Source organism: Lathamus discolor, chromosome 2 (genome assembly GCF_037157495.1).
Source record: "Lathamus discolor isolate bLatDis1 chromosome 2, bLatDis1.hap1, whole genome shotgun sequence".
Lineage (NCBI taxonomy): Eukaryota > Metazoa > Chordata > Aves > Psittaciformes > Psittacidae > Lathamus > Lathamus discolor.
This window is the reverse complement of record NC_088885.1, coordinates 150,888,891-150,903,522: the sequence shown is the minus strand read 5'-3', so window position 1 is coordinate 150,903,522 and position 14,632 is coordinate 150,888,891. Positions and strand designations below refer to the sequence as shown.

Below are 14,632 nucleotides of genomic sequence, written 5' to 3'. Positions count from 1 at the left end.
GTCATCCTCTTCCTCTGCTGCTTTAGTAATTCTGAAAAGCACTAACCAGCTGATTGTTTTGAAAATTAGTAGACTAATTCATTGGGAATTAATTCTGTTAATCTTTCTGGTACCAAAGAGTACTTAAAAGTGACTGTTATTTCCCCAGAAACCCCACAAATAATTTGGTCTGTGGAAATGCCTGATCTTGGTTCCTGCAGGTGCAATACTAAAGGTGGTGCTTCATGACCCTTACAAAACCAACTTGACTGATGTTCTGTCTAAATTGATAAAACCCATTAGACTTGATTTTTTCTCCCCAAAAACTTTGTGACAGTTATTAGCATAGCTTATAAAAAACGGAAGGTTTTTGCAGGCAGGTTCCACTTTGTTAAGGAGGTAAAGTGTTTTTCTCAAGATGATGAGCAGGAAATTGGATTATAAATTTATCTTAACCGTTACTTCTGCTGATGGGTATGTACCTCTTGAATTCTGTGTTATCTTAAAGGCTGTAATCCGCTAACACAGGTTATTGAACTGTTTTACACAAATATTGCAGATAAAGCTCAACTAAAACTTTTAAACAAGCTTTTTCATGGCTGTCAGTGCTGGTTAGACCTTGTCTTTACAGCAGTTCCTAAGTAAATATGGCAACAGTGGCACATAGAAACAATTCAGCAAGGCCCTTTATTAATTGCCAGGTATTTTGGCAGATGTATAATTTAAGCCTAGAATGCAGAATATCTATCAGTAGAGACAAAAAGTAGGTGCAGTTGTATATTGCCAAATGTTTTCCTCTCACTTAAGAGGCAGGATTGCGAGGTCTGCTGGGAGCTCTGACAAGCACTCCATACTCACCAACGCAACACCTGGAGCGAGAGCAGGCTCTTGCTAAGCAGTTTGCAGAAATTCTTCACTTCACACTCCGGTTTGATGAGCTCAAGGTAGGAACTTGTCATTTTGCAAGCACAAAAGCTGGCAAAAGGAAAATGAGTCTACTGAAGCATTCTGGGTTGTGTTCTGTTCTAGATAGAGCATGCAGTAGATGCTCAGATATTTACTGTGCTCGGCTCGTTCGCATGACCTAGAGTTAGATCAAACTGGAAAGCTGATGAAATAGCATCAGCTTCAGGCACTTGTTATAGTTCAGTTCATATTAATCATGTTTCTTCACCCAAATTTGGCATATCTCTTGGGATAATGCTGCTGCTCTTAGTATAGCCACACCCATAGTCAAGCTATTTTCCTGCTTATGTGCAAAGAACTAAGTTGAAATGATCTTCATTTTCTGGTCTTATCCTAGAAGTGCAAACAGCATAGCCTTTTTTTTTTTTTTCCCAACCTACTAATTTCAGACTCCTCTTTAGGAGGCTGCTGCTTTTCTTGTTCTTGTTAGAACTGGTTCTGAAAAATCAGAGAATTTAGCCAGAAAGCTTCATGTTCTACGTACCACTTCCCAACATGTCCCAAGGCTTTTTAGCTCAGAAGGGTGACTTTTTTCTTATTCTCAGTATTGTATTTTATGAAAACTTACCCTTATATTTTTCTTGACCATGTCAAAATTCTTTTGCTTTTATATCTATATAGATGACAAATCCTGCTATACAGAATGATTTCAGCTACTATAGAAGAACTCTGAGCCGTATGAGGATTAACAATGTTCCAGTAGGTAACCCTTGGAAGAGACTAAGTGTAATCTTATATTGCCACCTACCTTTTTCATGTACAGAACAAATAAATTCTTCTTTCCTTCCCTTTTACAGGCAGAGGGAGAGAATGAAGTAAATAATGAGTTGGCAAACAGAATGTCTTTATTTTACGCTGAAGCAACGCCAATGTTGAAAACCTTAAGTGATGCTACAACAAAGTTTGTGTCAGAGGTAAGAGTATAAATTTATGGCTTGGATAGTGTACATCAAAGCACTGCAGGGCCAGACGTAACTTTGGAACATAAGAACTCCTCTACCAGACTTAATCTGGCATCTAGAAATCAAACTTTTGGGTTTAGAGCCTCAAAATACATAAAGTATCTTTCACAGATGCCGTAGAGGTTAGGGTAAGTTCAGCCAGCCACCTTGTTAGATATGTTGCAAAAAATGAACAGATAGCAGCATAACAACATTGGCAGCAATAGTTATCTTTGAGGAGGAAGGTGGGAAGAGTTATGTTGCCTGCAGTTCGGTGGTGATTTAGAGGAGAAACTTCAGAAAATTGAAGAGGAAATGGCTTGATTCTCTGGGTTTGAAATAGGAATTGAAACATAGCTTCCCTTTCTCCTTCCCAACACACTTCTGTTTTAGCTGTGTAAAGTCAAGTATATTTACATTATTGAAGAAGAGGGAAGGAGCCTGAAGTACAAAACTTTCCTGGCATGTTAACACATCCCTCTTTATCCTTAACTACCTATACAAAGTGGTAAAATCTAGTTATTACAAGTATTGCGCTTGTCTTCTGATAACTGTGATTTTTGTCTTACATGACAAAGATCCACACTATTTCTTAATAAAATAACATGTACATTACATTATTAATACAAAGATACATTTGTCTTCTAATATTTTTCCTGAGTTTGGCTTTCCACTTGAAATGCCTTGAGAAAAAATCACCTCTTATTTTACATTTCTTTGCAATGTTTGTCTGTAACAATGTTAAGTCTTACCATTGCAGCAGAATTGGCCATAGAAATTTCTGTCTTTAATGAGCAAGTTAGATAATTCCTTTGAAACTTTCCAAAAGTCAGTAGTATCAATGGTGTATATATGGTAGGCTTTGCGCTGTAAGTTGCTAATCTATATTGTAATATTGTCACAAATCAGTGCAACACTACCTGACCTACCCAGCTGTGTTGATGTTTTTAATTCCTCTCCATTTGCCATGCCAGCAGATCACTGATTTGGTATAGGTTTTGTAGTGTAGTATTTCACAGTAATTGAAGTAGAAACTTTATTTTCTTATCTTCTTCTGCAGAATAAAAATTTACCAATAGAGAATACTACAGATTGCTTAAGCACCATGGCTAGTGTGTGCAGGGTCATGCTGGAAACCCCGTGAGTATAAACTGAGTTTGTATTGTCTATGAATTATCTCTGTATGTGAGACACAAATTGTGATGCAGAAGGTGAAAGAAATACAGTTGGGGTAATTAGATGCTTTCTTTTTACCAACTTAGTTGTCTACCAAGACATGAAACTAACTTGTCTCATTTTGCTAGCCATGCAAATCATGCGGTCTACTTTTCTGGACATATTAATATTTAAAACCAGAATGGCTATAAAAGCTATACAACCTCTTGGCACTCTTTATAAATGGCTTTCTCATGTATAATTCAGGGAAATACACTATTTTAGCATGACTGCCTAGGGCCTCCTGAAAGAGAGGTTATGGGCAATGCATTGGATGGTACGTCTTGCAAGCTGGCTTGGCTGATGGGTGGAACAAAATGACAGTGCCCCTGCCTGGGGAATTATGAGACAACTGATAGGCATGAAAGCAGTCTGTTGTCTGCTGTGAATTTGAGAGGCACTGGGGGTATGCACAAGAAGTCAAACTAAACTTTGGGCTGTTTTATCTGTTTCTTCTGAGTTCTAAATAGTTTCCCATTGGTAAAATTAAATAAGCTTCTGTCCAAAAAACACAGTACATCTGTTTTGAAGCACATTAAGAGCTTTTCTTAACCTGAGTCAGAAATCAGGATTGCATGTGTATTAGAGGATGGAAGGGAAAAGTGTAGGAAGCACTGAAAGCAAAGTTAGTATGTATTGGTTTAATTTATTTTTTTTTAGTTTGAGAATCTGTATTAATTTACAGAGCTTGTTAAGCAGTGGTGTGGCTTGTAGGCAGGTTATTGAAAGGGAAAGCTGTGGGCTTGGTGGATGGTGGATTTTTATTTGGATTGTTTTTTTGGGATTTTTTTCCTGTGAGGATTTATAGCAGGATTTTTTCTTTAATCCTACTTTGAGCATTATTAGTGTGTGCTTTTGTGTGTCACGGATAACAATGTTGTGTTTTTAAATTGCAGTGAATATAGAAGCAGGTTTACAAACGAGGAAACAGTATCATTCTGTCTGAGGGTAATGGTGGGTGTCATCATACTCTATGACCATGTGCATCCGGTGGGCGCGTTTGCCAAAACTTCAAAAATTGATGTAAGTTTCTTGTTACTAAATAATCTTTTGAGTACTTAAATTGTGTCTAGGCTCCTTTTCTGTCCTCCAAGTTCTATTAGCAGATACACATTTTGGATGGTGGTAGCTGTTAGCAAACCATATGCATAAGTAGTGAGAAATAAAGCTAAGCCTTCAGACATACAAATGATTGTTGTTAGGTCATGAAAAATCTGGTTTGATGAAATTTGGATAGCATCTTTCAATACTAGTAGACAGTGGTTGTGTTGAAAGATACAAATCAGAATGACTGGAAATAACAATGGCATCTAGCTTTTTCCCCACTGTATGGTAAAAAGCTAGTTCACCATCCACCAGCATTCAAGTCTTCAACTTTCTGCTGTTGTTTGACTGCAAGTCTATGGAATACATGGTGTTACTGAATGCCGCTTCATGGTGGTTTTAAATTATCCCATTGTGTTAGCTACAGTTTGTCATTATTTCACTGGCTGAATGCAGTTGTTTTTAATGGATTTATGATAAACAAAGATGTTTGTTTACAGTTCCTTTTTTTAAGGTCATTAAAACAGAGCTTGACATCAAAATTGCATTGTCTGAAGATAAGTAGCTAAGCCATCCTGTCATAAGAAAATGTAATACTGAAAGCGTAATTCCTTTCTTAATAGCAAGAAAATGTCTTTGCTGTAAGTTTTAAATACTTACTTTTTTCTTTGACAAACTAAATATAAACCACTTCTGACAGCTTAGAATTTTTTATTATAATTTTTTATCTCTAGATGAAAGGATGCATCAAAGTTCTTAAAGACCAGCCTCCTAACAGTGTAGAAGGCCTTCTAAATGCTCTCAGGTACTCTTATTCTTTTATTTGAAATCTTTTACATGACGTTTCTTAACTTCATAACTTCCAGGGCATTTCCTTCAGCAGCAAGCTATTCACTCAGGGTTACAGGTAAAAGGTGAATATGGTTATTGCAGGCTTCTCATCCAGTGTGTCTTGAGGAAGGGGTGAATGAAGAAGCTGCTGTGTCTTAAAAGCTAAGCTGTAAACTTGAAGTTGTTAACTCTAAGATAACTTTTTGTGTACTTTAACTGCACGTTGATTGAGTCTGTAGAGGTAAGAGAGGCTAGGCATTATACCTGAAGTTAAAGCTGATGACAAAATGTAATGCATACTAAAAGAAGACTAGAGGTTAACTGTGATCACATCGGCTGACTGGACAACCAAACAAGTGAATGAGAACTGCAGCATGTGCACAGTGACTTGTGCCAGCTTACCAAAGAAATGGCTGGATTATTTTGCATTGGCCATATCCTCCACTCTGTGTAGTTTAGCCATAGCTTAATGATTTTATTTATTAGTAGTAGACTATAAGGGTAGTTTCACGTGTTCTGTTTCACACATAGCTTCAAATATGCAAGGCAGGTAGTTTTTTTGTATGTAACTAGAAATCATTCCTTTCACAAGATACTTATAGGGAGGTACTTAAGGTAAAACCCTCAATGTTTTTACTGTAAAATAGCTAATTTGCCACGTTAATTGGAGAGATAAAGAAAAGTTAGTAATTTCATGTAGAAACCTAAAAAATGATGATTTGGGTCATAAAGCTGTACCTGTAGTTGGTAACATGCTCTTCATTCTTGTCCTTTCTTGAAAAAGTATCGTTTTATTTTGGTAACAGTTAACTGCACCTGGGTATTGTTATTCATGCACTACTTTCAAATGTGGAAGCTTTCGTTTGTCTCCTCTGAAAGTGTAGAGTTGTACTTGGTTTCACTACATAGAAGAAAAACAGCATTGATTTCGTTTTTCCTTTTGTGTTAAGATGTGGTAAGAATTAACTGTACTCTAAGTGGTTTCACTTGCAAAGTTTTTTTTTTCCAGATTATTAGCTAAAATAATATAAATCTGGGCTTAATTTGAGATGTCATGTGAGTATTTCCATGCTGAAATCATTTTGTTATTCATCTCCGAACCTCCTGTATGTGATCAGTCTTTGGAATGGTGATGAGTAAAACCACAAGCTTCCAGAGAGAAAATGCTGTATTAGCATTTGTTTTCTGACCGATTTATTGTGGTTGCAGCTGCAGATGAACACCCACCTTTACTGGTACCCTGGTTTTCCGCATCATGGTTGACACTATTAAAGTACATGGAAAGTGTAGTTCAGCTTCTCCCTTCGTTGTGTGTTATTTTGTGGTTATTCATGTCAGTTCAGTGTGTGCTGTCATTCCACCACACCAACCCATTTCATACGTTACGTATTTCAACAATCCTGGTTTCACTTGTCTGAATTACTTGTTTGGGTAGGATATTGAATCTTTCTTTTAATCACATTTGGAGTTATTAGGAAGAGATGCAGAGGTGAGCTGCTGTGTGTGAGCATGGTGAAAACACATTCAAGGTGATGTCATGAGAAATTAAGTCCAAATTGAAGTCTTTTGAGTCTGGAGAAGTGTTAGAAGTTCTCATGTTTTCTCAAGAGATAGATTATGTGTCTTAACAGCAAATGGAAGGTGGTGTGGATTTTGGAGGGAGATCAGCTGTTCATAATTTGAAATTAATATAAGTGCTGTAATCATGTTCAGCTTTTTCACATGGGCAGAATACCAAGTGCAGTAACTTTTCTGAATTGTAGAAAACCTTAGGCCTCTTGTTTGTGGAAAGCATAAATGTCCAAAAAAGACTGAAATCTATATTGATACTAATTTCCAGAACAGAAGACCATTCTTCAAGTGAACAACAAAGATCACTGCAGTTATGGACAATAATGAAAGTACTATTTTAATTTAAATTACAGAATAAGTTTTTACTTGCTTTTAGATTACAGTTAGGGAAGGAAGAGCAGGGAAAACAGTCATACAAAGAGGTCAGCACTGGAGATACACAGTACTTTCTTTTAAAATAAGAGATGACCAGGTTCTTTGTAGTGATGTAAAAATGTTCTCTTGTAATAGAGAATTTGGAAGGGGGAAGGGGTTAGAACGAACACATGTATACCCCTTAGTTTGGCAGCACGGTTACTTAGCTGAACAGGAAGTTAGGCTGAAAACCAATTCCATCTATTCTCATTGAGGGATCTGGAAAGGTTTGGTCACTTCAGTTTTGAAGAAAACTTTGTGAAGCTGTGTTTTATTTGAAGATGTCTCCTACGGACACAGACCTCAGAGTTGAAGTCTTACTGATAATTAGCTGGCACAAGTGGTAACATTTACTACCAAATGGCCTGTGAGCACAAAAGCAGAGATCCATCTTAGGCTTATTTTAACTCCCCTTGGTTTATAGTTTGGATTGATTAATAGCACTTTCTGATCAGGATATCCAAGCTGTGTACGTGGTAATGGTGAGTGGATTTACTCTATTACGTTCAAGTTGAGCCATAAAGAAATTGTATAGTTGTTAAGCCAAAGTAAAATAGCATCTGTGCTTTTCTCAACTTGATTTTTCTTCCTGTGTTTAGGTACACAACAAAGCATTTGAATGATGAGACTACCTCCAAGCAAATTAAATCCATGTTGCAATAACAGTTACCTGGAATTCGCACCTGCTGTAGACAGACAGTATTCTGCAATGACTGAGATGCACAGAGTTGTTTTTTTTAGTGATTGCAACTACTCTCTCATTCATCCTTGCTTTTTATTTTCTCTCTTCCTGTTTACCTTTTTTTTTTTTTTTAATCACTTTCTTGTTCTTAAGTAAGCTCAGACTTCTTTTCTGTGCCAAATCAATGAAAATTATCAATTCTGGGAAGTATTTCTGCTTTCCTGAATAGCCATCCTAAGTGGCAGCTAATTATGCGTTGCATTTGGATTTTCTCTGTACTGGGGAAAGATTTGTGACTTGAACTAAATATTTTTAAACTTGTGGGTTTTTTTTCTTTTTTTGAAAAAACTAATATTTAATATTGCTTCTTCTGCATGGCGAGACTGCCTACTTCTGCTATTTAAAAATCCCTCGATGACTTCATTTTCTATTGCAGCTTATTTTCATGTGCAACCATGAGGAAACTAAGAGCAGATTTGTTTAAATTAACTGTGTTTGTACAAAATGGTACCCAACACAAAGGTTTTTTTAAATAAGTAAAAACTTGTTTTGTTGAAAAGTTACGTTTGCATTTTGACTCATTTTTGTAAGGATGTATGTTGTATGTTTAACCTTTAATAACTAACGTTAAACTGTGGTGTGTGCGTAGCAAAATTACGTATGCATGTTCATGTCAAATGATTGGCTGTGGATAAGATAATAAAATCAGCTTTCATTTTTCTAAGTGTGGTTTGATTTACCAGTATTTTGAGTGAGATGTCTTCGTGCTCTTTGGATTTTTACAAAAAAATAATAAATTTATAAATTTTATATAGTGAAAATTCTGCTGTTTCATTACCAGTAACCTCTAGTCTAACCCACTGATGTAAGCCTGGTGTGTTTCAGGGTTCTGGCTCTCTGCTCTGTGCTGCTTTCCTGTCCCCACAAGTGTTATTTGTACAGGCTTTGGGAGAAGAACTTCTGTGCAATCCATGTGGATGCTGGTGGATGTTGCTGAAGAACCATGATCTGGGCTACTCACATTGACATGTCAGTAGAGTCATCAGAAATGAAGTTCCAGGTTAGGATGTCGATTTGGCTCCTTCAATACCAGCGATGAGGAGAGGAATGTCCCTTACTCTGTACTGGTGTATGCTCTGGTGGATCTAGGTATTATGAGCTGTGTGCAAAATCTGAATAATCTTAGCATCCTAATGATGTTTCCTGTTTGGCTAGTATTTTGTCACAACACATGTTAAGCTTTGATAGTTTGGTGAAGAAAACAAAGCTTTTTGAGAAGGGGAAGAATTGAAGGCAGGAAAACAAGAATTGAGAATTACTAAAAAAACATCTGTGGGAAAGAAGTTTTGCTTCAGTGGGCAAACACTGGTGCACCGCATGTGTGTGGTGCTGTTGTGCTTATGCCTGAAATGAGTTGTCAGCGTTCTGGAAAGATTTGAAACCTTCAGGGAAGCGTAAACACCCTCAGCTTTATTTGCTGGACATGTAATGGATTGTACTTCTCATGGCACGCTAGATCCAGATATAAGAAAGCAGCATGACTGTGCTGGATTTCGTGAGGACACCCTTTCTGCACCATCAGGACAGATTCTCCTTTGTTATCTTCTGGTTGGTTTTGGAAATAATTCTGCAAAATTTTATATCATGCCACTTGAGGAAGAGTTCAGAGACAGTACAAGTGTGTGCATTGCTGGTGCTTGCACCTCCTGCTTGGTTAGGCAGGGTGACACTTTTATTTCCTGCCAAAGAGGCTTAAGAGAGGTCCCTGCTATGGAGAAAGCAAACCACGTGCTATGCTGGCTGCAGGGATAAAACACTTGCCCTGACATGATACCCCTCTCCAATCCTTTTAGCAGCATCACAGTTGAATCCAGCTGAGAAAGGACAAAACTTGATTTTATTGCTTTCTTAAATCTTTCCCAGAATTATGACTGTTACAAACTGTGTACGCCCAACCATTTTGCAGGTATCCGAAGGGTAACTGTCCTCCTGAGTTCATTACCTATAGGAGGAAAACCCAGTTTTCTCTCAGCTTTGTTAATGTGAGTACAGGTATCAAATAATAACCACAGGAGGGGCAAAATAATACTTTTGTCCAAGGAAGTAAAGCTTTCTAAAGGAAACCTAATTTACAGAGATTAGCTTTTAAGGAGAACTTAGGTATTTGACTGTTTTTATTCCAAGTCTTGTTAGAAAACACTTAGAAACAGCAAACCCAGCCTGGGTGCTGTTACAACAGAAGTAACCGTACAGCAAATTTCTTCTTTGTCTTGCCTCAATGGCTGCTGACTAAAACAACACGGGATTTCTGCAGTTGACTGTTTTGGACAGCTCTTCCTTTCTGCTGCCCTGCCAACATCTTTGCTTTTAAACATCACTGTTCTTGTGGTCTGAGAATAATTGGAGCTTTCCCTTATTTTTTTTCCTCCGGCATTTGTGTTCTGCAGTTTCTGTGTACGCAGCTGGGGAAGGAGATTAGAGCTGGCGTGCCTGTGAGTTGGCTGGCCACAGCTCCGCAAGCTTCCCTGCTTGTGAGCTTTCCAAGAGCCAACGACGGGCCTTCAGTGCACCAGGCATCAGCTGTTAGCGTTTCTGAGCTGAAACTGCTGCGTGTCCACTGCGTGAGCTTTGGTACTTGTTCCTTGCAAACCTACTCTGTAGTCTTCTCCCTCTCTGTTTTATTTGTTATCTGTGGGTAGTGTGGGCCACCCTACAAGCCCACACTAAGTTTTTTTCTGTAGTTCTTCAGTACCAGCCTGCTTGTGTGATGTTGATTTGGTTCTTAACATTTCCCATATAAAGGGCACAAATTATGGGAATGTCTGTCCTAAAAAAGTATCCTTTCCTGCTCCAATCTACTCCAACTATAAACAACATCAGGGGTTGCTTATTTCCTAGTCATTGTTATGGCTGAAGCAGGACTAGAGAGAGAGATCCTGAAATGGCTTGTTGCATGTGGACTTGGAGTGTTCCTGGGTAAACATCTCCTTCTGGATGCCCCATCCTCTAGCTGCTTTCTCCTGGCTCACAAATCCAATGCCAGCATGTCTTCACAGCAGGGACTCTTTAGGCTTTTGCTGAACTAGGATGCTCCTCTTCCTTCAGATTTTCTAAACTTAATGTTGGGGTTTTGTTTCTGAAAAGACAGACCTGTAAAATAAATGTAAATAACAAGGGGTGGTTTGTGCAGTCACTGAGTTTGTCGTTAGTTGTGGCATTTCAAAAGTGTGTCTCTGTGGAAGCTCGCTGTGATGTTTACTGGACACTAACAAGTCCTGCTTGAGGCAGGAGCCTGTGGTGATGAGGTTACTTGTTTCTTAAAATGCTGAGAAATGCCTCTTTGTGAAGCAGGATATTTTATCAAAATAGCTAGCTCCGAGTTGCCAGGATGTTCACTTGTGCTCTTTCTTCTGGTTTCTACTCCCCTAGCAAAGTTTATTCCCTCCTTTTCCCGGTGTAACGTTTGCTGGCTGATGGATAGCAGCAGCTCTCTGTCCATCCAGGGGCAGTGAAGCAAGGACTGAAGCAATCCCAGTATAAAGTTCATGCTGTCAATTTGCATATGAGTTTTGTAATGAACAAGATCACATGGGATAGTTAAACATTAGGTGATTGCATCCAGCTCAGTGCCCTGGATCTGCAGCAGTGCTTTGCTTCCCCCTTGCCTCCCCGCCCCCCTTCAGTGTAATGCACCTTTCAGGTTGGTCTCATCCTTCTCTTCTATTGCTGTGATGATACAAGGGTGCCTGGACAGGCTCATCGCATCTGTCAAAGGTAGGACACCAGAAGGGCTGTACCTGGTGATCAAATATGATCTGACCCTGTCTCTTGTATCTGAGCAGTCTCCTGGTCCCTCTTGGTTGCAGCTGCAGTGGTGTGCAGTGGGTGTGTGTAAGTGCTGTAATTATTCCACCACCAGATGCTTGGGTGAATGGTAGGCTGGTAGCAAGTTACACAGACTTGGTGTGCTATGAGCATTCTTACTGAGGTTGTGCTCATGTGTGAATGGTCTGGGAACTCAGGGGCTGTGCATACTTGCAGCCTTTCCTTGGCTGCCCTGCTCAGCCATGTATCTGCATCTCACAGTTGCAGCTTCACAAAAGACCATTTTCCTTACGGAAAACATCCATCTGATTTACACAGAATGTGTTGCTGCTGTTACCTTCCATGTGCTGCTATGATTAGGAATAATTGAAGACAGGGCCTAGGATGCCTCCAGAGTCCTCAGTTTGTGCAACAGGAGGAATTCAGGTGGTGTATTTGCGGTCTGCTGTGACCTGCAGCAGTCTTCTACCTCCTGCAGGCTCCTGCCCTGGGGACCTGTGTTCTCGGCTCACACTTCAGCCTTATCCGTAGGCCAACACATTGCTGTAGAGGGCAGAAGTGTCCGATAAATGAGGTGAGGAATTATAAGTGACTGTGATGGTGAAGAGGGACACTGGAGAGTGCCTTCTCCTATCTCCTGCCATGCAGTTCCTGGTTGGTGGTGGCAAATCGCTTTTGATCCCAGTATCTCTGGAGGTGTATCTCTGTGTTCTTCCTTTCCTCATCATTCAGGGTGTATTGGTGATGTCCCTGTCTGCAGAAGCATGGAGAGCTTCTGATGCAGATGACATCTGTATGTCTATCATGGCTTTGCTTCCTTGCTGGTAATTATGTGCACCATGAACTGACTGAGGCAGAGGAGTGGCCTCTGTAGTCATGGGAGTCTGAGATAACCCCAAGCCAGAGCTGGCCTGGCAAGAGCATGTGTCTGGCCTGGTCTGTGGCCCATCTTTTCCTTGGATGCAGGGAAGGAAGGAACATAGCTGCTTATTTTATCCTGGCTCCCCATTTTCCTGCATTGCGTGATTTCACATGTGCCTATTGTGTCAAAGTGATGCTCGAACATTGGCCAAATGATGGGCCGGTGTCCAGGCTTGGGAAAGGCAGATGTGCACTCATCCAGCTCATCCCATGTGGCTGGAAACACCCATCATGTGAAGGGGCCCAGGAGACGTGGCTGATTGCGGGGTGGAGGGAGGTGTTGCACTGTAAAACTGATGTCCCCATAACCAGCTATGTGACCCCTGATCAGCATTGGTGTAGTTAAAAGCAGAGTAGGAGAGCATTGGCTGAAAGACTTGAGCTTAAGTAATGTAGAAGTCTTAACTGTGCATTTTGCTAGCTTTTAAACAATTGCCTTTATCATATGCAGCATCCTTACTGTTGTTTTTAAAGTGGCACACCCTACATTCGACACTGCATCTTTGAAATGGCTTGTGCCTGAGAGTGAAATGCTGCTTTGAGACGCAGGCCAGAGGTGTTTTCTGCGTCTACCAGCTGATTGACTGCGTTCTGGCTTGAATGAGGATTTCATGCCTCGGAAAGAAAGCTGGCTGATGTCATGAGGAGTTTCCTAACGCATCTCTTACACTCATGTAAACATCTTGAAAGAGAAGTGGAAGAGGGTGGCTTCTTGAGGACACTTCAGCTGGACTGAATAAAGGGCAAGAGGTGTCCATCAGGAAATGTTATTGTGCTGAAACAGGCTGAAGTGACAGACGGGTCGTTTCCATCTTAAACTGAAGTTTGCCCTGGAAATGCTGCTTATGAAATGTTCCTGTGGGCAGTTTGAGATGCCAGATTTCAGAAGCTGGCAGGCACTGGACCGAACCATCATTTTGCAGAGCATCAATAATAACTAAGAGTTTAACTTTGGACAGAGTTGCAGAAAATGCTTTGTTTTGTATTGCATAAACCAAAATACGCTCCGGGGGAAGCTTCTGCTACATAGCAGGGAAGAGATCCCGGCTGTCCTGAAGATGGCAGTGATGCTCTTCTCAATTGAGCCGTATTCACTGGCTGAGCGCCACTGTTCTTTGAGAGCGCCTGTCCCACCCACCAACTCTCCCTTCTATCAATTACTGCAGTATTACTTTTCCCTTCAAAGACTCGCTGATCCATTGCTCTCTTTATTTCTCCCCTCATTTCGACACATTAACACAACTTGCTTCAAGCTCCGCAAATGAGGAGCAATTGATATCTCAATGTAATTGCGTTTACAAGAGGGAGCTCAGTTTCAAAATGGAAAAGCCCTAGATCTCGCAGTTGCGCCTCTGCTCATCTGCAGGTCTCTAAAGAATTCTGAAATATGCTGTTAATCAAAAGCTTATTAAACATTTTAATTAGTTTTTACCAGGTGGGGTTGGTTATGGAGGGTGCTGTTCAGGTCTGTGTGACAGTGGAAGCTCCTGCTTAGGTAGAGCAGAGCAGTAGGGTTTCAGTCAGTCACTTTGAAGGACCTTCAGCCTCGAGGCAGCATCATCTTCAGTGCGTGTGTCCCTTAAACTCGAGCAGAGATAGCTGCCTCTGGTCAGCGAGGCTTTGGGGTGATGCTGTGTGTAGGGGCAGCAGCTTCTGCTTTCATGCAGCCCAATGTCTGCTCAGAGCTCAGTAGACTCCCGGCCCCTTCCCACGCTCTGGACTCACACCTACTCTTCGTGTCTGAGCCCTGACCTCTGCAGCCCCAAGCAGCTCCCCGGCGCTGAGATGGCTCATCCGAGGCTTAGGTCTGGAAACCCTTAAAAGACAGATCTGAGGAGAGAACCAAGCCCAGCCCATCTGCTGGGGATAGATTGCTTCGGGAGTCTGGGGGCGCCGGAGATCAGACTATGGGAAATTTCTGTGCTCTGAACCTAGATCAGCATTTACAGCTATTGCTGTGAAGAGCGCTCTGTGCATCTGTGTGCGTGTTTATCTTTTAAATAGCCTGCTGCATCACTACTGTAAATGCTGTGATTTTACAATAGCCCTTTGTTGCAGGTAAGGGAGGTGCTGATATTGTGCACTGCAGTGATTACTTACTGCTGCATCTCCCTCCCCCCCCCCCCAACTCAGCTCAGCTGGGACTTTGGCTGCATTCTCTCCCAAATCTTTTGCTTTCGTTTTATTTCTTTATTTTTAATAGTATCAATAACAACAGACGCAGCTTGAGGCTCCATCCAAT

The 14,632-nt window shown here is 40.6% G+C and overlaps 1 protein-coding gene and 1 long non-coding RNA gene across 7 annotated transcripts in view; both read left to right on the top strand.

Moving 5' to 3' along the window:
* Positions 1–8,368, top strand: part of CYRIB (CYFIP related Rac1 interactor B) — a 102,199-nt gene extending 93,831 nt beyond the window's left edge. For all 6 annotated transcript variants that reach the window (XM_065668953.1, XM_065668958.1, XM_065668952.1 and 3 more), the window contains 7 exons: positions 787–923; positions 1,567–1,644; positions 1,743–1,859; positions 2,947–3,026; positions 3,998–4,124; positions 4,880–4,950; positions 7,562–8,368. In XM_065668953.1, coding sequence (XP_065525025.1) covers positions 787–923; positions 1,567–1,644; positions 1,743–1,859; positions 2,947–3,026; positions 3,998–4,124; positions 4,880–4,950; positions 7,562–7,625 — 674 coding nt within the window. In that variant the 3' untranslated portion in view covers positions 7,626–8,368. The remainder of the gene's footprint in view (positions 1–786; positions 924–1,566; positions 1,645–1,742; positions 1,860–2,946; positions 3,027–3,997; positions 4,125–4,879; positions 4,951–7,561) is intronic.
* Positions 8,369–11,354: 2,986 nt separating this feature from the next.
* Positions 11,355–14,632, top strand: part of LOC136009440 (uncharacterized) — a 48,603-nt gene continuing 45,325 nt past the window's right edge. Inside the window, exon 1 of the long non-coding RNA XR_010610565.1 lies at positions 11,355–11,418. This is a non-coding gene — a long non-coding RNA (uncharacterized LOC136009440). The remainder of the gene's footprint in view (positions 11,419–14,632) is intronic.